This window comes from Pinus tabuliformis, chromosome Q (assembly GCF_031772625.1).
Source record: "Pinus tabuliformis cultivar Carrire ecotype Pingquan chromosome Q, CPIR1, whole genome shotgun sequence".
Lineage (NCBI taxonomy): Eukaryota > Viridiplantae > Streptophyta > Pinopsida > Pinales > Pinaceae > Pinus > Pinus tabuliformis.
In genome coordinates this window covers 1131702396-1131730027 of record NC_142296.1, presented here as the reverse complement: position 1 = coordinate 1131730027, position 27632 = coordinate 1131702396, and the positions used below count along the sequence as shown (strand labels likewise).

At 40.4% G+C, this 27632-nt stretch overlaps 2 protein-coding genes across 4 annotated transcripts in view; one reads left to right on the top strand and one right to left on the bottom strand.

The window, feature by feature from the left end:
• Window positions 1–27632, bottom strand: part of LOC149223527 (uncharacterized) — a 363518-nt gene that overhangs the window by 160528 nt on the left and 175358 nt on the right. For all 3 annotated transcript variants that reach the window (XM_089385853.1, XM_089385852.1, XM_089385851.1), the window contains 2 exons: window positions 12322–12497; window positions 3104–3233 (listed from right to left, as the gene is read on the bottom strand). In XM_089385853.1, coding sequence (XP_089241979.1) covers window positions 3104–3233; window positions 12322–12497 — 306 coding nt within the window. The remainder of the gene's footprint in view (window positions 1–3103; window positions 3234–12321; window positions 12498–27632) is intronic.
• On the top strand, window positions 24667–25694 carry LOC149223528 (uncharacterized). Its single transcript, XM_089383328.1, has 2 exons — window positions 24667–24893; window positions 24998–25694. The coding sequence occupies exons 1-2, from the start codon at window positions 24748–24750 to the stop codon at window positions 25437–25439; spliced, it is 588 nt and encodes a 195-aa protein (XP_089239454.1). The 5' UTR covers window positions 24667–24747; the 3' UTR covers window positions 25440–25694.

Genomic DNA, 27632 nt, shown 5'->3' with positions numbered 1-27632 from the left:
AAAAATTGAACTTCTACGGGGGTGACTGAGCTGCCTCTGTGTGAGTCTTTCTGGCTGAGCGTCAAGCTCTACGTGGGTCCTTCTAGCTCAACGTTAACCCCTCTGGTGTCTCTCTGCCTCTCTTTGTTGCGTACCCTGAGCTCTGGAGAAGATACTCCAACCCAACTATCCCTACCCCTCTACTGCAAGAAATCTACTCGATCAAAATTTCCTCCTGAGAACTTCTCACTTCAGAAATTCGATGTCTTGATCTCTCAGTGTGTTTTCCAAATAACCCTCAAGCTCCCTTAAATAATCTTCTCGTTGACATTCATCGGCCCAGATTGAAAGCTAATCAATGGCTAAGATCATTTTAGCTTGATCCTCGTCTTCTTCTAGAATTTACACCCACAATTAGATTAATACCCATTAATATTTTTCATTGCCTAAGTTTAGACTTAAGGTCCCATTAAAAATATTAATTATTTTAATAAAATTGTCTCTGGGTGGAATTTCCCAAAACAGTTTCTAGGTTCTTTAGAAGACATGTGCCCAAGCCTCCCAGCAAAATTTGAGGCCTAGAGCACATCCGATGCTACCCCAAATCAACAAATAATAGATATATATTATATGTCCAAGACTTCATTGTCATGCTACATTCAAAATTTGCCTAAAGGCATTTCCACACATGAAATAGAAAATTCCAAAAAAAAGTGAAACTGAACTTTGAAAAGAAAGTCGAAATATATTTTTATTTGAGTCAAAAATATCAATTTTGTCCCCACAAGACCAAGTCGGCCCTGGAAGGGACCCATTCAACCTTCTAGATGTGTATAAATAGAGGACAGTTTGACCTCATTTTGGAATAAGCAAGCAAGTTCGAGTCCCTGTGCCAAGAAGAGAGAGAAATACCAAGAAAGAAGAGTGAAGGTCTAAGGAAGACGAGAGAGAGAGAACGAAGGTCTAACATCATTTTTCTGCCCTAAATCTCTCACACATGTGAAGTTGCAAGGGCCGAAAATCAAAGATTTGACCAAAAATGGAAGGCTTTGACTTGAGTTGACTTTGACTTGTCGAAAGAGCTTTGAAGGAGGGTTGACTTGGGTCTTGTGGGAGGTCTTGGTCTTGGTGTTTGGGTCTTAGATTTCTCACTTTGATCTGATTCTATAAGAAGAAAAGATTTTTACTGGGTTTTCCCCTTGGAAGGGGTTTTGCCCTGGCATGGAGCCTACACCTTGTGTTCATTGTCTTTTGTGATCTTCATTGTTTATGGTTTTGGTAATTGTTTGATGAAAAAGGAACATAATAAAAGTAATAAGAAGCCAACATAACTTCACAGGCAATTTTGAGGTAAAGAGAAATCACCCTAATTGCTGCCCAATTGATTTCTCAACATTTATTACTTAAATAGTTATTTATTTATTATGATCCTTTACTTCATTTTTTTCTTTAATAATATGGGGCATTACATACTCTCCTTCTTCAAGGAACTTCGCCCTAAAGTTAACTTTGATTATGTTACATTATACATACCATATTTATTTTTTTTATTTTTTTATTTTAAATTTTCTCCTTGTATCTTTCACATCACCCTATGTTGAACTAGTACAAGGCCCGCCGACCATAGCAGGCATCAAAAGCTCCCACAAAGTCTATACAACACTCTAGCATTTCTTCCCAACTTTCATAACCAAGCTTTAAGCCTCTCGTACCTCTGTCTATTAGGACTCTATGACACCAAACCAAGGCAACCAATGTTGTACTCACATACCCCTAGGCATCTTGAAAGGATGACCTAAACTCCCACCACAGCTCACTAGGATTCACAAACCTAGGTATCGAAGTCCAATCCCACAACTCCATCAACAAGTAATACTCTAGCCATTCTTTAGACTTCGACATTACAACTCCAATCAGACACTTGACCTTCTTAAGATGGTCCCATGTCCTATCAAGAATTATACAAGGAAAAAGAAACACTAGCATAAGTAACTGATTGAACTTGTTCCCAGCTCATAAAGTGTTACTTTATATATATTTTCCTTTATAAGTTTGGGATCCCATGAAATCATCAAATAAACTAGCCCTCTTGGCCCATTGGCGAATTTTAAATCAACCACTACCTCACAACATGCAACCAATGCATTAGCTATAACCATAATATCATCATCTCATAGAAACTAATCAACATGCTAACTCTCACAAGTCGTCATGAGAACACCACATAATTGCTATCACATCCTGAATAGTAAGGCAATACATGCTCATGCATGACATCATTAAACATCTCATCCTAAAAACCATATGCAATTATTAGATGCCATCCCATCATAAAGTACAATCATAATATTATAACATATAATTTTTCAAGCTATAGCATTAAATCATCATAATAAATGGAATCATATGTTCACATAACATCATAAATATGATAATCATCTCAACGGATATCACATAAGCATCTTTATCATGATTATTCAACAAAATCAAATTCATTAAACCCATATAAACAATCAATACAAACTATTATATTTAAGGCAATAATATCATTTAACATCTATCTAGGATCTGGGCTAGATCATCAATACTATGAGTTCCAATTACCTCTGAGCTATGCAAATATGTTCTTGCACCAATAAGACAATGCTTACTTATATGGTTGTGCCTACACCTGGCCCAAGATCCTCACCTATAAGCAATCATTTCCACGTGTAGTTGTACACTATTACACATATATGTGAGGCATATGACTTGGGTATAAGTGGACAAGCCAATGTTACAAGAAATTCAGATATGAAAGAGTTTATGCAATATATTGAATAATTCAAACAATGTTGCATTTAATATTACAAATTCAAAACAATCAGTGTAGCCGCTGTGAATGACTTGATTTTTTCCTAGATTCAGCCCTATTCCAAACATCAGAGTGTGCCTAGAGGGATCAAATTGTTTTATAAAAAATATGGATCTTCCAGACAATGTCGCTTTTGTTATTGCATAATCACAATGATCTGTTTGTACAATCTTGTGCAGCTTTTGAATTCTGTCTAGATTCAGCCTTATTCAAAGCATGATAGTATTGAAAACGGTTGATTTTTCATCCAGGCTTTTACAGAGAGATCACCTTTACTACTGTTCCAAGGATCGCTTCAGTATAGTTGATATTAATTTTGGAGTGGAGGTTTACACCATCTCTTTCAATTCCTGGCATTTCCTTCACATCAAGAAACACATATAGATCACCAGCTGGACCCCTGCTCATCATAAGATTAATTAGTCAAAGATCTCCCGTAGGCAGTCATTACTGTAAGATCAAATCCAGACTTTAAGGTACTCAAGTAGAGAAAAACATCAATTTCATGGATGCAAGCATAGAAAATGACAACCAATATATGTATATATAACTAACAACATTGATAGCATCCATATTTGCCACGGAATGAAAATGTAAGAGGCTTAAGTTACCAAAATACCTTTTTCAAAAGAACAAGAGGCAAAGTAATGGGCCTTTCATATACTGAAGCTTTGAAATCAAGTTAAAGACAATGATTATTAAATTGCCAGTTAGAACATTTCTAACAATACTAGTCTACATTATATCTACTATCGAGATTCTGCACCACTAGCAGAAACACCAAGAACATTTATCAAATGTTGGTTCCTAATATTTGTCCACCCATCTAATACAATGGATATCCCACAATCCACCCACTCATTTGTAAAACGTGTCAAAGCTCTTTGAACCTTTGTTTTTTGTCTTTCTAATAACAATGTTCTAGCTTTCTCATAGTTGGGGCTCTTGTTTCCTTTTGGGGCTTCATTGATGGCCTTAACCATATCATGCCAATAGGGAGAGCAAAGCACATTGTGTTGGGTCCATGATTTTGGATCAGTTTGAATGGGATTTGTTTGCAGCCTGTAGTAGCCAAAGTGGAGGGGTAGACTTGATGGTTAGATGCCCTAACCAGTGGCAACATCTACAGTGATTATTCATTGATGTATTAGACACTTGGAGAATCTATTAGCAGCCATGTGGAGGAGTTTCTTAGGTGTTGGATACTGCCACATAGGAGCAGCAATGTCACTAACAATGGGACAACAGTGCTAGTAGTATGATGGCATGATACAATTGCAGCAGCGATGACATTGTGCAGCAGTGATACAATTGGGACAGCAATGACATTGTACAGCAATGAAACAGTGGGACAGTTGTATGCCACATGGGACAGCAGTGGCTAGCATGGTGCAGCTCTGGCACATAGTATAGCTGTGGCAACATGGTGCAACAATGGCACATGGAACGGCAGTGGCATCATAAGGTACAACAGTATGATGTGTGCAACATGGTTATGAGGTCCAGCATAGTGATGATGGGTGCAGCATGGTGCAGCACGGTGAGGTGCAGCATGATGACGAGGTACAGCACAATGATAGGTGAAGGAGTCACCTTGGAGAATCAGTTGAAGCAGCATGTCTTCAACTGAGTTTAGCTATCTCATATATCATCTTCTTAGAGATGATCTATGCTCTTATTTAAATAAGTCAAAGTGTTGACTTCTGTTGTAAATGTATTATCTCTCTCTCTCTCTCTCTCTCTGCTGAACTATTGAAGAACATATAAAAAGAATTGATCAAGGGTTTCCCCACATTGGGGTTTGTCCCTGGCTAGCGCCACATCTTGTGTCCTCTTGTCTTGGCTTGTCTTCTGCAATCTATGTTTATGTTCTATCTGCAGTTTACTTTAATGTTGATGTGATTGCTAATCTAGAAAAGATATTGAGCTAACTGTGAAAATTGAATAAATTGCTCTAAGCATAGAACATACCTAAAATTAACACAGATGCATTGTCTAGGAGGCCTACGACCCTCTCACTCATGAGCATCACCCCTGATCGGTACAGGGTGATGCATGAGATGATTTACTACAAAGACAAAATTTATTTGGTGCCTGGCTCCCAGCAGAAGGAAAGGATTTTGCAAGCAACCCACGACTCACCCTTAGCAGGTCACTAGGTGTTCCTCAAGATGTGGAGGGCCATTAGAGAGCACTTCACATGGAAGGGCCTCAAGGAGGATGTGTTGAGGCATGTCAGGGAGTGTGATAACTGTTAGACAAACAAGGTGGAGCAGATGCACCCAACAGGACTATTGCAGCCTCTCCCTATTCATGAGAGGAAATGGGAGAGCATCTCGATGGACTTCATCACTGGGTTACCAGTGGTCTAGGGACGAGACTGTATCTATGTGGTGGTAAATTGTTTAACCAAGTACGCCCATTTCTTCGCTATCCCAACTCAATATTTAGCCTCACAAGTAGTTGTGTTGTTTTTTAGGGGGGTGTTTAGATTCTATTGTCTCCCTAAGACCATTGTGAGTGATTGGGCAGCAGGTTTATGGGGGGATTCTAGTAGGAGTTGTTTAGGCTTGTGGGGACAGATCTCACTCCTAGCACAAGTTATCACCCGCAGAAGGACGGTCAGAAAGAGATAGTAAACAAGTGGCTAGAGGACTACCTGCGTAATTATGTGACTGGGCAGCAAAAGGCATGAGTGAAGTGGCTACATCTGGGTGAGTACTGCTACAACACCACCCATCATATGTTTAAAGGTATGTCCCCTTTCTATGCCTTGTACGGTTATGATGCACTAACATTTGCTGATGTGGCTTTTGGAGACAGTAGGGCCTCGGGTGCCAAGGCTTAGATACAGGAGAGTCAGGATATCCTTAGAGCCCTCAAGGATAATTAGCAGATGGCACAAAACCAACAAAAGCTCTATGTAGACAAGGGCAGAGTCAAGAGCCTTTTTTGTTGATTTGGGGTAGCATCGGATTTCCTCTAGACATGAAAATTGGTGGAGAGGCTAAAGCACATGAGATCTCCAAGACCCAGAAATGGTTTGGACAGAATGTACCCAGTTTGGGAGATATTCAAATAATTAATATTTTTAATGGAGTTCCTAAGTCTAAACTTAGGAAAAATAAAATATTAATGGGTATTAATATAAAACTGGGTTAGAAGTTTCCAAAAGTAATGGAGCAAGCCAGATTTAATCTCGGTTGTTGAAGGACCAATAGGAAAAGTATAAGAGGAGGCTTGAGGGTCAGTTGGAAGACACACCAGAGTGATCAGTCATTCGATTTGCTAGAGCGGGGTTGCTAAGCAAAGTCGAATTAGTGATCAGCAGCGAGGGGCAGTGAGTACTGGACTGAGAGGCAGATATAGTGTCGAGAGACCAGCGCAGAGGCAGAGAGCGAGATGCAACAGCCAGAGCAGGCCACGCAGAGCCCAGCAAAGACAATACAGAGGCCAAAGGGCATGTGTCATCCACGCAGAGGGCTGCAGGAGTGACGCAGAGGGTCGTAGAGACTACGCAGTGCCTCAGAGGGCTGACGCAGAGGGTTCTGAGGCTGACGCAAAGCAGCAGGAGGCTGACATAGTGCTTTAGAGTTGTTGGAGAGGGTTTCATGGGACAGGTTTTCTGAATACCTGCTTCCAAATACAGAGGTATTACTACTACTTGTTTTCTCTGTCGGGTGAGATAGTTTGACACCCAGTTATACTCAAGGAAATACTGCATAATAATAAACCCTTAGAATAGCTACATCGGTTTTCCCGCATTGGGTTTTTCTGGAGACATTTGTCCAAAAATAACAATGTGACTTGTGTGTTTGTTTTCTTTCAGTTGTTGATCTGTAGATGTTGAGATTGTATTGTGTTTATTTCGTTATTTATATGTTTTAAATAACTTGTTCAGAATTAACAAGCAGAAGAAATAAACCAGAAGAATACAAATTAAATTTCTAACGGATAGACTTAGAAATTTCAACATGTTATCAGAATGTGGTTGCAGATCACAGGAGAGTTGAAGGCATCAGCTAAGGAGAGCATTTGCAACAGAATCAGTTGTCCCAAGTGACAAAAGTTGATCCTTGCAGAAGCGACAGAAGAAGGGTTGACGTAGAGGGACTGTGTCGTTAGTCCGTGCCAGAGAGAGGACAACATAGAGGCTGAGGGCCGAAAGAGGCTCATGCAAAGCCATGCAAAGACTAGGAGGGTTGACACAGTTGGTTGAAGGAGTTGTTTTGCCAGTGTCGGGATTGTGCAGAGCCTACAGGCTCAGTCCTTCAGTTGCTGGGGCATAGGAAGCTGTGAGTAGTTTGTGGGAGCAAAGTTGGTGGGGTACTATGGGAAGAACAGTACCTAACAGGGCAAAACCAAGGTAGAGAGAGTTGCTACTGAGGCGAATTTGTAGCCAAGGAATCCGGATCAGTGTTGCAAGTGCACAGAAGATCGAAGAGGTGCAACTTGATGATTGGCAGGAGCATTTCTAGAAGGGAAATCGTGACCCAAAGGGAGTATAGCAAAGAACTTCCAGGCAAGAGGTGGAGAGACTTAGCAGGAATCGAAAAAAGAACTTCCGAAAGGAAGTAGAGAGACTCAGAGGAGTCGACAAAAGAGCATAGAGATGGCCATGAATGGGCTGAGGGATCAGGACAGGTTGGATGGGACGTCCAACTTTGTGGTCTGGAAGGCCAGGATCCTGTCCATTCTAGATAGACATCGCATCAAGACCTTTGCCTTGAGAACAACAGTGATCCCAGTTGACCCGACTAAAAATGAAAAGTTCGAGGAGGCAATGGCCAGGGCAAAGTGCATCATCCTTGATGGGGTCAAGGATCATGTGGTCCAACATACTGCTAAGAAGGAGACAGCAAAGGAAATGTGGGACACCCTAAAGAAATTGTACCAACATACTTTCGTGCAGAGGAAGATGTTACTTGAGAATCAGTGGCGGTCATACCAAATGCAGAAAGGGGAGCAGATAGATCACTTCCTCGGTCAGTTGAAGGAGATTCAGAACCAACTGACTTCCATAGAGGCCACACCAGATGAGGAGATGTTGGTGAGGACCACACTTAACGCAATCCCCGAGGAGTGGGGACATTTGTCCAGAGCATACTGGGCAGGACGGATGTTCCAGATTGGGAAGAACTGTGGGCAGCTCTTCGCCAAGAGGAGATCGGGCAGTTGAGCAAGACAGGAAATAGCAGCAAAGGAATCCGGATCAAGAAGGAAGAGGAAGAGGATGCAGCTCTAACATCTGCGGGAAAGCAGGAGAAGAGGAAGAAGAAGGACCTCTCCAAGGTCAAGTGCTTCCATTGTGGGGAACTGGGTCATTATACGAACCAATGTCTAAGGAAGAAGAACAAGAGAGAGGCGTCTGACTCTAAGGCAGCACTAGCGAAGGCAGAGAAGGAGGTCGAGGAGGATGACGATTGTGCCATGAGTTCTCATGTACCTCTAGAGAAGAGGTGGGGAGACATCGAGCTATTGTCTAGAGGACTAAAGGCGATGAGGGGTAGGATCCTTGAGGTACCCAACCTCTTGGATTATACCTTGCTATGGGAGCCTCGAAGAAAGAGTAGCAGGACTGGCGGATGTCGGTAGAGACGGATGTGGATGGAGCGGTAGAGAGTGCTACAATGCAGGAGTCCCTGGGCAGCGCGAGGCTAGCAGGTTGCAAGAGTGCAAGAGGCACGAAGAGTGTTGTAACAGTGCAATATGGCATAGAGGGGTTTGCAGCGGTGCGAGATGCAGAGAGTTGTTGCAGCAGCGCAGAGGTCAGTAGAGGGAGCACTTGTTAGCGGCAGAGAGAGCTTCAGCATCAAGAGTGTTTCTAGCCTGATAGGGATGTCAGAGTTTTGATGGATCAGTTACTTGCTCCTCAGTAGCTGAGTTGCAGTGCAGTAGCTATGAGCAGTAGCACGATGCAGCATGATGAGAGGGAGTTGCAGTGCAGATGCAGTGTTGGGATGATGGACCAACACAACACGAATGCAGAAGGAGCTGTCGTACAGATGCAGCAATGGCAGTGGTAGGGCCATGGGCAGCAGTACAGGGTACAGCAGTGCAGAGGATGTTGGGCGGGGAGGCCTAGCATCATCACAGGTATCAGTGTCATATAATCAGTGTGATGCTTAATGAGGAGTATTACTAGAGCACAATCCTCGCTAAGAGGGAGTGTTGATTTGAGGTAGCATCGGATGTGCTCTAGCCATGAAAATTGGTGGAGAGGCTAAAGCACATGAGATCTCCAAGACCATAAATGGTTTGGACAGATTGTATCCAGTTTGGGAGATATTAAAATAATTAATATTTTTAATGGAGTTCCTAAGTCTAAACTTAGGAAATATTAAATATTAATGGGTATTAATATAAAACTGGGATAGAAGGTTCCAAAAGTCATGGATCAAGCCAGATTTAATCTTGGTCATTGAAGGAACAATAGGAAATGTATAAGAGGAGGCTTGAAGGTCAGTTGGAGGACACACCAAAGTGATCAGTCATTCGATTTGCTAGAGCGGGGTTGCTAAGCAAAGTCGAATCAGTGATCAGCAGCGAGGGGTAGTGAATACTGGACAGAGAGGCAGAGATAGTGCCAAGATACCAATGCAAAGGAAGAGAGCGAGACACAGCAGCCGAAGCAGGCCACACAGAGCCCAGCAGAGACAACACAGAGGCCAGAGGGCCTGCGTCATCCACGCATAGGGCTGCAGGAGTGACACAGAGGGTCCCAAAAGTTGTGCAATGCCACAAAGGGCTGACATAGAGGGTTCTGACACTAATGCAGAGCAGCAGGAGGTTGATGCAGTTCTTCAGAGTTGTTCGAGAGGGTTTAGTGGGACAAGTTTTCTGTATACCTGTTTCCAAATAGAGAGGTATTATTGCCGGTTGTTTTTCTTTATCGGGTGACGGGAGATAGCATTTATGCACTCGAACGGTAGGGAGCGGATTCCCTCAACCTCCTATGTTGGTCGAGTGACCTATTAATTAGTAAGTCGAGGGTCCGAAGGAGATTGACCTGGGACATGAGAAAGTGCATTTATGTATGCACTTTACGGCTCGCCGGTATGCAACAAGCAAAAAGGTGGGATTTCACTTGGCCAAAATGATAATAAGCCAAAGTTTTGGTGGAATAAAGCTAGTTTCATTAGATCCAGATTTCTTTTTCTTTTCTTTTATGAGATAATAAGACATAGAAACTGGAATTTCTAGACATGGGTGGTACCAGTTTGGCACCCAGTTGTACTCAAGGAAATACTGCATACTAATAAACCCTCAGAATAGTTGCATCAGTTTTCCCGCATTGGGCTTTTCCAGGGACATTTGTCCAAAAATAACGGTGTCACTTGTGTGTTTGTTTTCTTTCAGTTGTTGATCTGCAGATGTTGAAACTGTATTGTGTTTATTTCGTTATTTATATGTTTTAAATAACTTGTTCAGAATTAACAAGTAGAAGAAATAATCCAAAAGAATACAGATTAAATTTCTAACTGATAGACTTAGAAATTTCAACAATTTTGAGTTTGGGGATCTAGTCTTCTTGAGACTCCAACCATACAGGTAGTCCACGCTCAAGCAGAAGGGTGCAAAAATACTCAAGCCACATTTCTATGGACCTTACAACGTAACCATGAGAGTTGGGGAGGTAACGTATGAGCTAGAGCTTCCCCAAGGAAGCGAGGTCTACAATGTATTCCATGTCTCTTGCCCGAAAAAGGCTTTGGGGCTACAAGTTACTGCAGCCACTAAGTTGCCTCCTTTGGATGATGAGGGGCACTTGGTACTAACACCGGAGGCTATTTCGGAGACACGGGAAAGGAAGTTGTGAGTCAGGGTCATCAAAGAATACTTGGTCAGATGGAAATATTTGTCGATGGAGGACGCCACTTGGGAGAGTGAGTAGTTCTTCCAACACCCTGCATTACAGTTGCTTGAGGACAAGGAACATTTGGGATGGGAGGACTGTAATATCCCTTCTCAATAAAATCTGTTAATGGAGTTCCACAATTTTGCAATTTTGGGATTAATACAATTTTGGTGCCAAACTTAGGAAAGATGGGTAAAAATTAGAGTTTGTTGGGTTGTGGGGACCACTCTACAAGGAAATATGCACCCCTTGGAGGAAAATTTGAATTTGTGGAGAGGGAACAAAGGAGGGTCCCACTAGAAAAAGGGAGGCAACAATCATAAATAGAAGATGCGGTGCATCAATTGGGGCCTTTTGACAATTTCATTTCTGAACTGAGTTGTTTGCTTGAGCTGTTAAGCCTTGCCAACATTGCTACTTAGCACAAAGAGATTTCCGGGTGGAGATCTCAGCTCTTGCTTCGGTGGACCTAGAGTGCCACCCTAGGGGAAGTTTCCTAGCACCTTAGTGAATTTTGGGAGCAGGGATCAGTGGTCTGCACCCAGTTCTGCGAGTTCAAAGATGCAAAGGAGAATTCACACTTATTGAGGGAGCCAGCTGGACAGGGAGATAAATTCCGAGAAATTTGTGGCTAGTCTGGAGGATCAATTGCTAAAGATTTGTGGTGGTTTGCAGCCCGGAGAGTGGGGGAGTATTGGGGAGAGAATTGTGGTTTCCTAGGGCCTGTGCAGGCATCAAACTGAGTAAATTCACAGGGCATTGCAGCAAGGGGATTTTTCCGTGAGAAGGGGAGGATTTGAAAGGGAAAATTTGGAGAAGAATTTCCTGCTATTTGGGCAGATTTCTTGGTGATATTTGGAGGGCATTTACAACTAAATTCCAGAATTGTGTACTCCCTATCTCACTAGGCAATTCACACTATTTTGTGGGTCAGTTAGTGGCTGTGAGTTGGGCAAATTACTTTCTGGGTTTGATAGAGTATTTTTAGGAGAAGCTACAGCTGCATTTTCAGGTGATTCTGAGCACCAGAGAGGGTCATTCTCAGCATTTCCCGTGTGGCAGCTGTTGCCATTTTCTGGGTCTGCGGAAAAGGATATTGGGTCGAAGTTTACTAGCTCTTGGGGATACCTCTTCCACCTGGGTTTGCTCCAGCTTGCTTATGCAAGCCCAGGTGCACTTGTTCCTTGCTACACGTACTCCTTGCAGTTCATAATTAATAAAATGGCTCAACAGTTGTTCTAAATCTATGTGGTGTGTTGTATTTATGTGTTGTCAATATTTTCTCTGCTATTGTCTAGTGCATGTTTCTGTTATACATTGAATATTTCCATTAGGAATATTACAAGGGATTTGAAGATTTGAACTAGGCACTTGCTGGCAATGGAACTAGCTAAATGTGTAACAACATATGTGACAATTGGTTGAGCTAGCCCCTTGAGCAATATATATTCTGATGAATATAATTCAACAAACAAGTAATGAATGTCAAGTTAAAGTGCACTAAAAAAATAAATCTATCACAATCTCAATGTAGGTTACATGGATCAAAGATAAAGAACACCAATGTTAGTGTTCTATGCAACATCATCACTGCAATACCATATTAAAAAAAAAGAGTAAAATGTAATACCCTTTTGGCCCAGAATGTCCTTCGCTGGAAACTTGTAGAGTCATGCCACCACTCACACCTGGTGGAATGTTGAGATTGATAGTTTTCTTCGATCGAACTCTACTATCCCCACCACATCTATAGCATGGATTAGTAATCACCTCACCTTCACCTTTACATCTTGGACAAGTAGAAACCTATGAATCAAACAATGCCAAAACATTCATTAATATATCATCACTAAAAAGCATAAAAATGTTAAAATAGCAGAATAATGCAAGTAATTGGAAAATAAGTTGATCATTTATTCTTATATAAGCATAAAAATTTATGAATCCAATCAAATTTTATAATGGCATAATGTTAATAATTCTACTTGCAGCACACGGTACACCACATTATGGTAGGACCTCTTGCAATAGTTTGCATTAAACATAATCAATAGTCCATTGTATCAAAAACTTAATTTTTCAAACCTCCAACAAATAGCCTACCATTTCTTTAACTCCAAACCTAAGTATGACACTAGGCTACTTGACTCTCAAGATGTGTTTCATGACAAAAATTTTGATATCAATGTGGTTATGTGCACTTGCAATGTCCCCTCCCAACCTCTTCTCACCAACAATATGTGTGTGCATGTGTATTGAAAAGAACTAAAGCCTAAGAGTGGGGATCCTAAATTGATCTGTAACTATAGAGGCAATGGATTATAATATGCTTACAAAATCCCTAGCTCAAAGAATTAAATCTATGCTCAAGAGAATAATGTGGCCCAAACAAACTGATTTCATTGATGTGAGATATATTTTGGAAATTTATTAACAATTTGGGAAGAGATGGAACTAGCTAGAACCTTTAGTCAAGAAGTCGTTTTCATGAAAATAGAATTTGGAGAAAATTATGATATAGTTGAGTAGTTGTTAACAGTGTGATGGCACCATCTCCTATTAACTTTTGTGGTTACTCCAAAAGTGTTTACACCATGCTTCGGGGTGCTTCATGTGATGTGGGGTGTATAGTGTTTTCATTACCCATGGTTGTACTGTGATGGTATACATATTGGAATTAGCTTGCTCAGGAATTGCTAGACATCGTCACAATGCTTATGTGGCTCACTTCCTTGGAGCATTGGAGACCTAGGTAGCTCAGAGTTTCTTTATGTAGCACACACATGGTGATTGGTTGCTTGAGATAATGATTCACTTTGGAGGAGGGACATAGGGCATATTGGAGGAGGGGAGTAAGCCTTAGATAGCATGGGAACAATTGATTGCTTGAATGGAGGCTTGTACTTGACTTGAGGATGCTTGGGTTAAAGAGTAATAATGTAGGTGTAATGGACCTGGAGGTACACATGGCTTAGGAGTTAGCATTAGAGCTCTTTCATTTGGAGCATTACCTCCAAGATCTACAAAAAAAATAAGTTCAGTTATCCATGTACAAAAATTAGAAGAACTTGAGGACACCATCCAGTATCACCTTAGTGGTCATCCCCCTTGCTTTAGGTCAGCTCTCCTCCAACACAAAATTGGATTCCCTAGATCAATCAGTAATATGTCCTACTAACAGAGATCTGAAAATTGGATTAGTGATCTAGTGTGTTTAATAATTTTCTTTAGATAAAAGGATGAGAAGACAAGCAAGACTAACTGCCTTGTCCTTTGGGCAAATGGAGCCAAATAATTTCTTGATGAAGGAATTCATAATGCAAAGGAGAAATTAGCAAGTTATATTATACATGAGCATAACCAATTAAATCAACCATATTGATACAAGAAACTGTATTATAAGCTCATTAAGATGCCATTTCATATCCTATTCATCACCAAGAAGGATAAGATTCAACCATTGAAGTAAAGAGCACAACAAACAATCAGTAAACATGAATGAACAGCAGCCTTTACCTTCATTAAAAATACCAGTTACATTAAGAGATCCAGCGGGCTAAAGTTAAACACCTCTCATAAAACCCTTCTCTAAAAGACATAACAGCCCACAAAAACATTTGTAACACATCTAAAATAGAAGATTTACCAGCAAAAGATATATTGGCAGTCTATGCCTCAGTGTGATCTACAGCCCAGCCAAGAAAAGCATATTTTATCAAAGCCCTTCCTCCCTTTCTACCTGCAAATGGAAACGTCCTCAGCCTTAAAGGGGGGATTTCCACCCCTTAAACTTCTGATCTGCAAATGAGTTCTCCATTTATAGTTTCATTTGCAGCAAAAGAACTTTCCAGAAACTCCTAGGGTGTCCTCTTCTAGAGACTTCTAAGTAGGGTGCTTCCATCATTAGTGCCAAATACTTCTAAAAGAGCTTCTAGATGCTTCTATGTGGGGTACCCTCCCTTCATGTGAAGACAAGTGTGTTCTAGAGATAACTGTAGAGGAACTTCTTTTCGAAGCTCTTTGATCAACCTTGATAAAATATCATAAATAACACTCTAGAAGGTTATGGATCCATCCTGAAATAAGTTCTCAAATTATCTTCAAGGTAAGGTTTTGGTCATGAGGGATCTTCTAGCAACTTCCTCTCCAAAAATATCAATAAAAATCCCAAAGAAGGTGGAGTGCTTCTCTTGTTTTCTACTCATTTTGAGTCTTTGACAAATCAAGATATTATCAACATACCTAAAGGGTGTGCCCGTGCAAATGTTTGATGATAAATCTTCTTTAGAAAAGGAAAAACTCTCCTCAAATAGATGCCTTGACCTCAAACATTGTTCCTACAATCTCATCATGCTAAACATACAACTTTTCCATGAAACCTTTGCACTAAGACTATGAAATATGCCATCAATAATGACTCTCAATGAAGATAATTCATCAGGATACATAGAGCAGTGCTTCAAAAAATAAAATCATCCATCAAAGAATGAGATCATCCTCCTCTAGCCCCAATGCTCAAAACCCCGTACATGTATGGGTACTAACAATTGGCTCCATGTGGGGACTGCACAGTTTTGCAAGGTGAAAGATGACTACATAATCTCTAAGGGATGATGTTATGCATGATGTACTTGCAAAGAAGAAAGGTTTGGCATAGGGGACATGATGGATCCAAACCTTCATATCTCTGTCACCCCCATTACTAATGTTCAATTCATATATATAAATGCAACTCCATAGTCCAGAGTGCTCATTGTTACCACTTCGACTAGCATCCAAGTAGAAAAAGCCCAATCCACAGATGCAGCCTTGGCGTAACTAATAGAATTTATATCATTTTCCCTTCAATACAACCTCCTCTTCACTTTTGGTCTGCTCAGTAAAGGACAAGGAGGGTATCCCTTAATTATACAATGATTCTGTAAGCCTAAGAAAATAAATCTTAAGGTGATTGACCACAAATTCCAGGACTTACTTTAATGATAAATAATTAAATCCAATGGAAGATATAGGTTTGCAAGAAATAAAGAATTCAATATTTAGTGATTTAAAGCTTCATACAAGTTGATTTTAGCATTAAGCATACATCGCATAAATCCACTTAGATGCTAAAGCAAATAAGATATTTCATATTTGTGGATCAAACTCAAATCTGGTTTTATGTCACTTAATAAAGGCAATTTCCAAAATTGAGCCTAATGATGAAAACCACATGCTCAAACTCCTCCACTAGTCTAAACTTAAGCTCAAAGAGATTACAATTCCAAATATTTATGATATGCAAGATGTAAGACCAGATTTGTAAAAACCAACGACAACCAAAGTAAACGATGAATTCTTTAAGTATAAACTTCGTTTAATCCACAATTTTGCTATATATATATATTAAGAGACAAGTACAAAGTGTAATTGCAACTATGCCAAAGTAACTAAACTTGTTCAACAATTGCAAATCTAATTTATATCATGCAAGAGTAAATTCAATATTTGTTTAGTTAATAAAAAACAATCCATGTGCAAGCCCTAGAACCCTAACTACTAAAAATAGCAGTGTCATGAAAATCTCTGCATGTCATCCTAAAAAAGATCATTGGCATCATGAGTTTTGAAGGACCAAAAATACGTAATCACCTCTGACATGTGGACCTTGGAATTCTAGTTCCAAAGTACTAAAAATAGCAATTCCTCCAAATCTAGTGAATATTCCTATGAAATGGAGTCTGATCACCATGAAATCTAATGCACCTAACACTAAGTACCAACCTGATGAAAGCTAGTTGGATCTTCACCCTCTAGTTGTAAAGGCAAATTTGGGGTTTACCATCGCTACATGCAATCATTCTACGTCATCCTCTAATAAGCTTTGTTCTTCTCTAAACAATAACTTCCCACAATAAGATCCACCTTCAACCAATGTTGCATAACTCTCTGGTTTCTTGTTAGTTTTCTACCTTTTCTAGTTTTTTAGATTGCCAAGTTTTTCAAGTCCATGTTTACCCTTGCCAAGCTGTTATTGATTAATTCCTGCATTTTTTTATTTTCTGAGCTAATAACGACTTTCGAGCTTTTTTCAAGTCTGACTTCTGCAACACTAACCTGGAACCATGTAATGGAGGAGGTACAAGGTTCCACACCCTTTACACAACCTGAACACACTCTCAGGATGTCAAGGGTGAGATATTTAGGTTTAGGGAAGATTAGGCAAAGGGCCACCCCTCATGTTACAACTCAAACTGTCTCTTAATATGAAAAGTCATGACCCCAACAGGAGAGCCCAGGAGCAACTCACATGCAAGCCACCCACTGTCACAGTGGCCTTGTGTGATGTTCCAAATGGAGAAAATTCGGAACAAACCGTTCCCATAAAATATCTACTCATAAACAGAAGATTGCCATGTAAAATATAACATATAAAAAGCATGCAATTTCTATAACATGATAAGCAGAAACAATCTCAGCTTTATTATAATAAATGAACTGGGGTTTTACATGCTGGAATAACAAAATAGCTGAGATAGTTTGCCTCAACAGATCTACAATAATGCCACAATGGGCCTCCCAAATTAAACTGAAAATCACTGCAACCTGTGAACCCTGAATGGATCCACCAAGGGAAGAAATGGGCGCTCGCCCACTCTCACTGAATCACCTGAGGGTTTCTGTCCTGGGGCTACTGCTGAAGTAGAGAACCACGTTCTCAAACCTCTCCACAAAAAGAAATCTCAAATCCAAGATGTCCTCCAATGGTCTCCTCCTCCTCTTTTGTAGATTTGATGGACTCCTCTAGAACCTTCTATTTTATTATTATTTTAATCATGAAGCACTTTCCCCTCTTTTATTTCAATTAAAATATTCTTTTTAATGTGGAAAAGGGGTAAATTGGCCACCTCGTCTCCTTAGGTCATTGAAACTCGTATCTAACCATCCCATCATGTAGATCATCTCATTCCAGTTCCAATGAGCTATTACATTGAGGTGTTCCATCAATTAATCTCCCCGGAATGCCACCTCGAGCATAAGTAATTAAGTTATGCCCAATAATAACACTGATTTTTGAAAGTTGTCTGAATGCAACGAAATGAAAGGAAAACTGCGTGGATGATGGAATATGCCAAGCGAATGCCATCAAATCCTATAAAAACTCCTCAAAACTCCATCGAGACCCCTGACGACATAAAACCTGCTCCACTGACCTGGCCATCCCCTGCCTTGAAAATCCACCTTGGCTGGACTATGAAGAAGAATAAAAATGGGAACATGACACCTTGCCCCACTCATTAGATTAAAGTAAAGGAAATTATCCTAGTCTAAGGGGGTGTCTCTATGGTCAATCTAGCTAGATTGTGTAGAAGCATGAATATTAGTTTGCATAAATTGATTATGAGAATTATTAATCAAAGCATCACTTACATGGAATGTGAAGAAATGAGTCATGCAAGTTAATAGTTTAACAAATTACCAGTAGAACACAAGTTTCAGTTTGTGGATTAAGAGTTAATTATAAACTTGTGTTTGGCTGCAAGCAAAATAAGGGTTAAATGACACCATCAACACATTGACTTCTATTTTAACCCAATTTGTAAAACCATGATAAGCCAACAATGAAAGATAGCATTAGGATATCACCAGTCAAGATAATGATCAAACATTCAAGTACTCTAACCCATATGTGATGAATTATTCATAATGTATGCTCAATGTGTGAGAGAACTGACCAGTCTGCTTAGTTTATACCATCAAGGCAATCAAGTGATTATCCAACAACAAATGTATCCAATCATAAGATGCTACTACTCAGAAAATACACCAACAATTATTAAAAGTAGGTTGTCCACAAGATCGATTGGAAAATGAAATAATTATTGACAAGCTCAATATACCAAGCGGTTATCCAGCCTTGCTAAATGTGAATTATCAATGTTGAATACTAATTATGGAGCGAAGATTCATTTCAATGTAAAGGTCACAAGTTGATTTGTAGACTATCGTGGATACTCCATTGGACAATTCATCACAACATATCTGATATATTATACTTGAAAATATGAAATCTACGCTATTAGGGTTTATTTCTCTTTAGATTTCTAGATCTATAGATTAGTGTTTATAGTGTGTGCATGCAAATTAAAATTTATGCAGAAAATAGAGAAGAACGAAATAAAAACTCATGAGCCACATTTGACACAAGATCTATCTTGGCAAACCCTTTCAGGAGAAACCCCAACTGAAAGGTGGGGCTACCCTACTCTCTTTCTCTGAATACAAAATGGATGTCAATACAAAAAAGTATGGCCTGTGGCCCATGGGCTGCTACAATGCAAAAATCCTCTCTGTGTTCTCTCTCCCTTGTTAGTTTTTGTAGAATTGGATGGTGTTCTAGTCTCGAGACTTTGTGAAAAGGCTAAAACACAAGAGTTCTCCAAAACCCAGAAACGATTTCTAACTAGACCATAATTAAAAATTTCCTAAGTCTAACTTAGGAAAAGTGGTTAATTAATAGGAATTAATTGAGCAATGTGAGAATTCTCTAGAAACTCACACAGATCGACTCAGAGATGATCTCAACCATCGATTAAGTTTTAATCGTGGTTGTTGGAGTTCTAGCAGGAGATTATAAGTAGAGGTCAATGGGTAGATGAAGAAACACACTTGGAAGCGAGTTTCCTTTGGCAATTCGATTTTCCAGAGAGTAACGTTCTGTCGCAAGAGTTCGAGCAAGAGAGAGGATGCAGAGATAGAGAGGGGGAGAGACAGTGAGTCTGGAGGAAGTTTTCCAATTTCGTAGAGTCAACAGCAGAAGGATCATATTTCCCAGATAGTTTACGCAGAGCTAGCGCATATAGCTTCAAAGGGAGGTCGATTTTGCTGAGTGGAAGGGTGATTCAGTTGTAGTTGGTTCGAAAAATCTCTAGGTGGCCAAGCGAGTCACTTCCAGAGGCAGAGTCAGCCAAGACGTCATCTTTCTAGCAGTTCCGAGGCATAGCGATTTAGGGTATGCTTGTTGATTTCTGGTAGAATTGGATGTGCTCTAAGCCACAAAATTTGCAAGGAGGCTAGGACACATGTATTCCAAGAACCTAGAAATCGTTTTGGGAAATTCCACCCGGAGACAATTTTATTAAAATAATTAATTATTTTTAATGGATGCCTAAGTCTAAACTTAGGAAATTAAAATTATTAAAGGGTAGTAATAAAATTGGGTGTGAATCTTCTAGAAAAAGACTGAGATCAAGTCAAAATGATTTGAGCCATTGATTAGAATCTAATATGGGTCATTGATTACTCAATGAGAAGATTATAAGGACTTCGATGGCCATTTGGAAGACACATCGAGTGAGATCAAGAGATCGATTTCTCAAGAGAGCGGCACAGCAGTTTCCGAAGAAGTCATTGAGAAGATTTCTTGCAATGAGGGGCAGGGATAGTTTTCTGGTTGGAGAGTTTCCTGATCCTGGGATACATTGCAGGGGAGGTAAAGAGAGATCCAGAAGAGGCAACGCAGAGCCACGTTGAGGGGACGCAAAAACTGAGAGGAGATTCAAAATTTGCTGAAGAGTCGAGTTCTAGAGCCAGAAGCTGGGGTGTGAGACCGGAAGGGCCAAGAGTCAAAGTTCCGGAGGCAAATCGACCAGCAAGAAGGGTGACGCAGAGCCGGTGAAAATTCCTAGACCAGAAGGAACCCCTATTGCAGCAAATCTGAATCTACTTCACCTACTTGATTTTTAAATTACATTCATCAAGTTATTCTTCTGAATACTGAAGCAAATTACTTTTGTAGCCTACACTAATTAAATATTTGATCTCATGAAACAGAAAACAAAGCAAAGAACAAGATACATAGGACACACTTATTTTTGGACACAACAATCCCCGGAAAAACCCAATGTGGGAAAACCAATGCAGCAGCTCTAAGGGTTTTACTTTTATTATTATGCAGGAGAAATATCTGAATACAAATCTAGGATGCTCATCTAGCAATACTTTACAAAGAAAATACTGGCGGAAAATCTGAGTGAATTTTACATCACTTCACTAGGCAGAATTCTGGCTGATCCGGCACAAGATTGGCTAACCCCGGCTATTTCTGTGTCACCTCTCCTGCCCTCTTCGTCAAGTTTCCTGGTTGTTCTAGCTATTCCGGCAGTTCCGGTTGTTCCCGGCAGTTCCGGCTTCTTCCCTCTGCCTCAACTTTCCAGGATATTCCGACTGTTCCCAGCAATTCTGGCTTTTTCCCTCTGCATCAGCTTTCCCAACTGTTCCGGCAGTTACGGTTGTTCCTGGCAATTCCGGCTTTTTCCCTCTGCATCAGCTTTCCCAACTGTTCCGGCAGTTACGGTTGTTCCTAGCAATTCTGGCTTCTGTGTGACAGGCAACTTTTCTACTCTGTTGGCTCTCCCTGCTTCTCTGTCTCTTTTCTCCGAAAATTCCTTCTCTCGGATTCTCACTGCTCCTTTGCTGCAGAATGATCACTTAGTTCAAAATCCTTAGCAAACCCTGCCCTAGGAATCGAATTCTTGATCAATTCGTTCTCTCCGTGTGTGTTTCCAAATGAACCCCAAGCCTCAATTTTATACTTTTCTTGTTGAGTCTTCAACAGTCGAGATTAAGTCTCTAATCAACGACTAAGATTAAAACATGACTTGATCTGCCTTCTAGATCATTCTCACCCATATTTTGATTAATACCCAATGTTTAGACTTAGGGACCCCATTAAAAATATTAATTATTTTAATAAAATACAATCCGGGTGGAATTTCACCAAACAGTTTCTGGGTTCTTTAGAAATCATGTACCTTAGCCTCTCTACCAATTTTCAAAGCTAGAGCACTTCCGATGCTGCCAAAAACTAACACTCCCTCTTAGCGAGGAAAGTGCTCTAGCAACAATGTCCATCTGCATGCTGCTCTGTTTATGAAGCACTTCCTTTCTGCACTATTGTTGCCACCAACATTGTGCTACTATTGCTACTGTACTGTTGCCCATGACATTGCCATTGTTGCATCTGTACTACAACTCCCTCTCAAACACTGCATCTGCTATGCTGCTTTCATTGCCACTGCTAACACTGCATCCGTACTACAACTCAGTTGTTGAGAGAAGCAACTAAAAAACATCCAAGATTAGTTGAAATTAACTGTTTTCAACATAATACAATGAATGTTGGACTCTGACTATTGTTGATTCCAGTGAAACAGGAATTGGCGATTCTCCCGATTAATCGCGATTCTCAGTCGGATCGGCCAGCAAACGAGCAGTTTCGAATCTTCCCGAGTCAAATCGCGTTGACCGCGTTTGACTCGTGGTCAACGCGATTTTGACTCGCGCGTCGCGTTTTTTTCCCGAGTCCCGCCAAAAAATTTATCGGGTTCCGGTTTCTGTTTGCGTGATTTATGGTGTTATCGGGTTCCGGTTTCTGTTTGTGTGATTTATGGCTGCCGGCGTCCATTCTCCCGCGTCCAGACTCCATACGCGTCCATTCTCTCGCGTCCAGACTCCATACGCCCGCGTCCAGAAAGTTCAGAAAGTTGTTGTTGCAGTTGAACCGTCCAGAAAGTTGCTGTTGCAGTTGAACCCGCACAGTCGAGTCGTCGACAGTCGACACCCCGCCGCAGGCGCAGAGCCTCGAAGCTGAAGCTGCATTGTTGATAAAGTTGCTGTTGAACCCGCACAGTCGAGTCGTCGACAGTCCCGCCGCAGGCGCAGAGCCTCGAAGTCTCAAATATTCTACTCCCTCGCCTCCAACTCTACAGGTATCGAAATTTACAGTTTTGTTCAACAAGAAAGAGCCATATCACGAATCACGATTATGAACAATGTTCACTGGACATATCCGCATATATACTTAAATTTCACCAATAGAGAATCATTTCCTCATGATGATCTTAGCAGCCAGCTCTCTCATAACCTTCACGTGATTCAAAGAAATAGAGAATGCTTCTATCATTTACTCCTATCTATATTTTAAGGGCCAGCTCTAGTGACCTTCACATAATCCAATGTTGATGAATATATCTACAGTTTTTGAATTGATGAACACCATTTTTCCTTTCACCAGCTATCACATGAAAAAGGACATCTACAGCCGCCACTAAAAAGCCTTCAAATTCGATATTATACCTATAACAATATCTTTGGAGAGCAGATCAATCCATCTCGTCATGCTTTACATGTCTCAATGCACACATGCTTCTTTTGAAGGCCTTGTGAAGTTCGTGGATTATTGAACAATTGTTGCTGCTGATCTCTAAAGCCCGGCTGGTGGAAGATGTGCATTGCTTTACATAATACTTCTACCCACTCTATATATAAATCAGATTTTCACCTTGAATATTTTGATCCTTCACAATGCATGATAAATCCTTGGTTAAGAGGGATCTATCCTTCAGCAGAAGGCCTTATAATGCTTGTGGATGATTAAATCATTGTTGCTGTTACACACGAAGGTTGTTGCTGTAACTCTATAATGCCCAGGTTGGGACGAGATGTTTGTTATTTTGGTTAACACTCCTACCCGCTATATACACACATACAGCTGAGATTTGCACCTTGAATCTTTTGATCCTTCTCGAATCTCAACACAGATTTTGTAACAAAGATTATCTTTATCAGCCCTTGTTTCCATTTTCGTTTCAAGCAATGCCATGAAATTCAGAGTCCAGACATAGTGTTGATAGCATATTTTTAAATTTCTAGCATATTTTAAATTTTTGGATAATTTTTAAATTTGATTTTTTGTTGTCTTTCACAGGAGCCACAAATTAAATAGAAGCCAGACTCCAAATCTTAACAGAAGCCACAAATTAAACACAAGTTCAAAGCAACAACAATGCCGAGAGAGCGGGACTTTGCTTGGGCTTATTGTGACAAGATTCCCGGAAAATCCTTGCTCCTTTGTAAATTTTGCAAAAAGGAATGCAGTGGAGGCATTTATAGATTCAAGTTCCACCTTGCAAAAATACCTGGCCATGATATAGGTATTTGTGGCACCATTGACGAGAATGTCCAATACCAAGCAGCCTTGGCCCTTGATATGTTAGAGCAGCATAATGCCAAGAAAGCAAAGCAAAATGCTGAAATAGGAAATGTTGGAGTTGATACTTTTTCTGCCACTAGCCCCATGTCACCTCAATCTGTTGAATCCTCAATGCCGTTCCCAAGTTTTCCACACATGCCTCCAAGGCCAAGTCAAACTCAAAGCCATGCCAGTCCTTCAACTCCTTCCTTCAACACTGGAGGTGGAAACATAAACACCTATTTTGCTCCCCGCACAAAACCCGGTTCCCAACCTACCTTAGATGGCACTGGTTGGAAAAAAAATATCCATAGTCAAGCAAGGAAGGCCATTGCTAACTTTTGGTACTATTCTGACATACCTTTCCACTATGCCAGAAGTCCTTATTGGCAAGCTATGATTGATGCAATTGCTGCTGCAGGTCCAGGGTTCAAATCCCCTACATCAGAGAGCCTTAGGACAGATATGTTGTTAGAGAGTGTTGAAGATGTCATGCTTGTGCTAGCTGAGTTTCGTTCATCATGGGTAGAAACAGGGTGCACCATCATGAGTGATGGATGGACAGATCAGAGAAATAGAACTTTAATAAATTTCCTTGTATCTTGTCCCGCAGGCACAATGTTTCTCAAGTCAGTGGATGCTTCAGATAAGGTTAAGACTGCCCAACTTATCTGTGAAATGATGGAGGAAGTCGTTCAAGAAATGGGAGAAGAAAATGTTGTACAAATTGTCACCGATAATGCAGCGAATTATATGGCTGCTGGTAGACTTTTTGAGATGAGGCACCCCACTATTTTTTGGACCTCTTGTGCTGCCCATTGCATAGATTTAATGCTTGAGGACATTGGTAAGCTTCATTGGATACATGAGGTTGTGGAGAAGGCAAAATCCATAACCAAATACCTATACAATCACACTATTGTCCTAAACACTATGAGAATATACACTTAAGGTAAAGAAATTGTTCGACCTGCAGTGACTAGATTTGCAACAAATTTCATATCTTTGCAATCTGTGGTTGAGCAAAAGATAAATCTGAAGAGGATGTTCTTGGGACCTGAGTGGATGGGATCTAAACATTCCAAGACCCCTGAAGGCATCGAAATTGCTGCACTTGTGTTTAATGATGGCTTCTGGAAAGATGCTGAAGAGATTATTGCTGTGACGGAGTCCCTTGTTAGAGTTCTCAGGTACTTTTAGTCTTTTAACTTTTTCATTTTTTAAATTTCATTTCAAGCTTCTTTTTATTTACAATGTTTCATATTTCTTTAAATTTGAATGCTTGAACTTTCAGGATGGTTGATGGTGACAAACCCGCTATGGGTTACATTTATGAGGCGATGGATCTCGCAAAGGAGGCCATCAAAAGAAGATATGGGGATGATGAGACAAAGTATATGCCTCTTTGGGACATTATAGATGCACGTTGGGATAGGCAATTGCATTCCCCCTTACATGCTGCTGGGTACTTCTTAAACCCACAATATTTTTATGATAAGAGCAAATTTAATGAGGATGGGGAGGTTGGCAGAGGACTTATGACATGCTTGGAAAGGTGCTTCCCTGATCCAGAACAACAAAGTCGTGTCTTTTCCCAACTACAAGATTATAGGGCACCATCTAAATTGTTTGCCTATACCAGTGCTATAAGACAAAGGTCAAAGATGTTGCCAGGTACCCAGCTTGAAGGCTTCATCAATTCATTAAATTTGTTTAAACTTTATTTTGTATGTTAAATGTTTTATTAAATTTTCTTTTCTTTTTAAGTTTTTACTATTTACTAATTTGGTACTTCTAGTCTTCTACTCACAAACCCTTACCACTTGCTAGGTCTTTGGTGGCAAAACTTTGGTAGTGATACGCCAGATTTGAAGAGATTTGCCATTCGAATCTTAAACGAAGCATGCAGTGCTTCAGGTTGTGAACGCAACTGGAGCATGTTTGAGAAAATACATTCTAAGAAGCGCAACCGATTGACACAAAAGCGCTTGAATGACCTTGTATTTGTCCATTACAATCTACGACTTCGCAACAAACAAATACAAGGTGAGATTCAAGAGCTTGAATTTGAAGGTTTCATAATCTAGTTCGTACTTTAAAAGTTTAAAGTTCAAACTTCAAAGTGAAATTTTAATTCACATTTCAATGTCTCATGATAATGACAGGTATTGATCATTCACCAATCGACCTTGAAGAGTTAGATTTGCAAGCTATAAATGCGGCAGAATGGGTTCAATTAGATGAGCCTCCTCTTTTCAGCCTTCATGACTTGGAGAACTTTGAGAGTCAAGCAAGCAAAGGAGTGGGAGGAATCACTTCTAGTTCTCACTCTTAAGAGTGTTAGACTCTTAGTTGCTGATTTTTTTCTGATTAGTATGCAGTTTTTAACTTTTTTGTAAACTTTTAGAAGCATATGCTTCTAAGGACTCAAGACTCAGTGCTTTGGATCATGTGTGGACTCATAACATATATGAGATACTTATTTATTCATGATATTTTGGACATCTATTGATATTATGCATTGTTTGGACATACCTTTACCCAATATTAATGAAAAATGGTTTTTTTTTAATTCAATATATGTGTATATTTTTATTTAATGAATTTGCCGATTTTTTCCCGATTTTTTCCCGATTTTTTCCCGATCCGATTAAAACTCTTCGCTCTTTTGCCTCGCCGATTTATTACCGATTCCGAGTCTGGTAACATTGGTTGATTTTGACCATCTAAATCTTTTGCGCTGTTGCTGACTCCTGCACTGTCGCCAACTGTTGGGTGTGGAGCCTGATTATCTTCTATATTCAAGGGTATCGAAAATATTCGCTGCAAGGGGGGTCCAGCGGGGGGCAGCTGCGACCTTTGGGAGCCCCCCCCTGGCGGGGGGTTTCGGGGGCAGCGCCCCCGAAGCTAAAAACAGCTGTAAAATTGCCTTGTAAAAGTATAGTAATTTCTAGTCAATTTGGGCCATTCATTAGGCGGATGATCTGACGGTAGAACTTATGTTTAGTTTAGGGTTTTTTGCCCTAGAAGGCAACCCCTCTCTTTGTATGAAGGCATTGTATTTGAGGCTGTGTGATAGATGTGTATTCTGTGTGAGCGGGAAGTAGAGAGGTGAGACTGTGAGAGAAAACAGTGGATATTAGAGCGGATCTGTTGTAGGTTGTGTCTCTTCATTTTGCTGGATAATAGAAAGGAAGGACTGGCTGTTCGGATGGACGTAGCCCAAACTGGGTGAACCACGTATATCTGTGTCTCTCTTGTTTTATGCGCTTTCTGTGTTTATATTTCTGCAATATTTTATGTGTTCCATTACTCCATAATATTTAATATTCTAACACCAACCTTGCTCTGCGTTGATCAGTCTCTAGTCCCCATCTACTGCATCTGTCCTCCAAACACTCCACTACATCATCTGACACTAAGTCCATCTCACTACAACTGAATCTTGGGCTCCTATAGTAAGGAATTGATCCAAGAAGTGGACTCCTCAAGGATCCTACCCACAAGTAGTCCTCCCGACTACAACTTGATATCACCCCATCTCCCTCCTGGAGATGCATGGGCACTCATGGCATATTCATCCTCATCTATATTTGCGGCTGCAACCTTTGGATCATGCTTCTCGTCCTTATCCTTTTTCTTCAAAGGACATTGGGATGCATAGTGGCCCATCTCGCCACAACTGAAACATTTCACCTTCGAAATGTCCTTCTTCCACTCTTGCTTCTATTGTCCCTTTCATGCTAGAGCTACGTTCTCCTCCTCCTCCTTTGTCTTTGTGCCACTCCCACTGCTGCCACTGAGGTTGACCTTCACTAGGTCCCTCCTTAACTCCTCTTGTTGAAGAGCCGCCCACATCTCCTCCCATGAAGGTAGTTTTTCTCTGCCCAATATGCTTTGGACGAAAACTTGCCATTCATCTGAGACTC